The sequence below is a fragment of the Oncorhynchus nerka genome, unplaced genomic scaffold (assembly GCF_034236695.1).
Source record: "Oncorhynchus nerka isolate Pitt River unplaced genomic scaffold, Oner_Uvic_2.0 unplaced_scaffold_1835, whole genome shotgun sequence".
NCBI classification, from domain to species: Eukaryota; Metazoa; Chordata; class Actinopteri; order Salmoniformes; family Salmonidae; genus Oncorhynchus; species Oncorhynchus nerka.
Genome location: NW_027039519.1, coordinates 32,256 through 33,383, shown reverse-complemented (window position 1 = coordinate 33,383; position 1,128 = coordinate 32,256). Strand labels below are relative to the sequence as shown.

The following is a 1,128-nucleotide window of genomic DNA, read 5'->3' as shown; positions in this document are numbered from 1 at the left end:
GTTTGTAATAGTTGTCCTATAGTAGTTTAATCTATCGATGCACTTACACTTTACATGAAAAACAAACATTCAAACTTTTCAGTCCATGGACTGATCAAGCCGTGTCCAAAAATACAACCGTGGAATTTTATATGGCTCGGAGAGTAAAACACCGCCCCCTTCATTCAACGAACTTCTCAACAACCAATCAGTGTAAACACGCAGACGTAATCAAGGTTTTTTGTCGCCACCTACCGGATTGTTCATTCTAACCATGTTACCTGTTCATTCATATAAAACCGCTTTTAGAAGCTACCCTACACACACAAATATTCATGCAAACTCACAATCATTTTATCCTCAAAATATTCAGAAATGTGTTATTGTAACATTTTGATGTACCTAATGAATGGCTTCCTGTGTTCTATGTGAAAGAATGTCGGCTGCGCATAGCTGCGCAACCCTGATTATACTCAACAACCCCACTGCATGTTGACACTTGACTGCGACTGGAAAACAGCTGAGCAAAGACCAAACAACAAGCATCTATCAGACTTTAGCTACTTATAGAAGTATACAATCTGAACATTGACCCGTAGCTTGACATGGAACTTGAGGAATATTCACAAAGAAGCTAGCTAATACAGTTAATGCGAAGAGAAAAAAAAAACGCATTTGCAGCTTGGAAGAAACCAGGAAGATGTTTGAGAATTTCAAAGAAAGGTTGCAGACGGTGCAGCAAGATTTCACAACGGGGTTTGTATTAAAGCTACTTTTATAGCTAATGCCTCATTCATGGCCCTATGTCTTGTGACCCTGCCTGTTCTGACATTTCTGTATTAGCAATTTTAAAAACCATCTACGTTAATTAGCTAGCTAGTTTCTTCTCCCTCTTTGCCAGCATGGCTGAAAGGCTCTATCTATCTAGCTGGATGTAACTGTGTGGGACGAAACCACCGAACAAGTTTCGCCTAACTAGCTAATACTAAACACAAAACACACCCAGGCTGGCAGTAAATGAAAACCATGAATTTAGATGCTGCCAAAGCTTATTGATACAGTTAGCTAACTACAGCTAACTAAGTTGATTACATTCAGCTGACCATCATGTGATGGAAGTGAGAGAGACATTCTGGACTGGAACCTGAT

General features: G+C 39.5%; 1 protein-coding gene across 1 annotated transcript in view; it reads left to right on the top strand.

Annotated features, from left to right (window-relative positions):
* Positions 1–430: 430 nt before the first annotated feature.
* Positions 431–1,128, top strand: part of LOC135567781 (dysbindin-A-like) — a 20,681-nt gene continuing 19,983 nt past the window's right edge. The window contains exon 1 of the mRNA XM_065015003.1: positions 431–735. Coding sequence (XP_064871075.1) covers positions 680–735 — 56 coding nt within the window. The 5' untranslated portion in view covers positions 431–679. The remainder of the gene's footprint in view (positions 736–1,128) is intronic.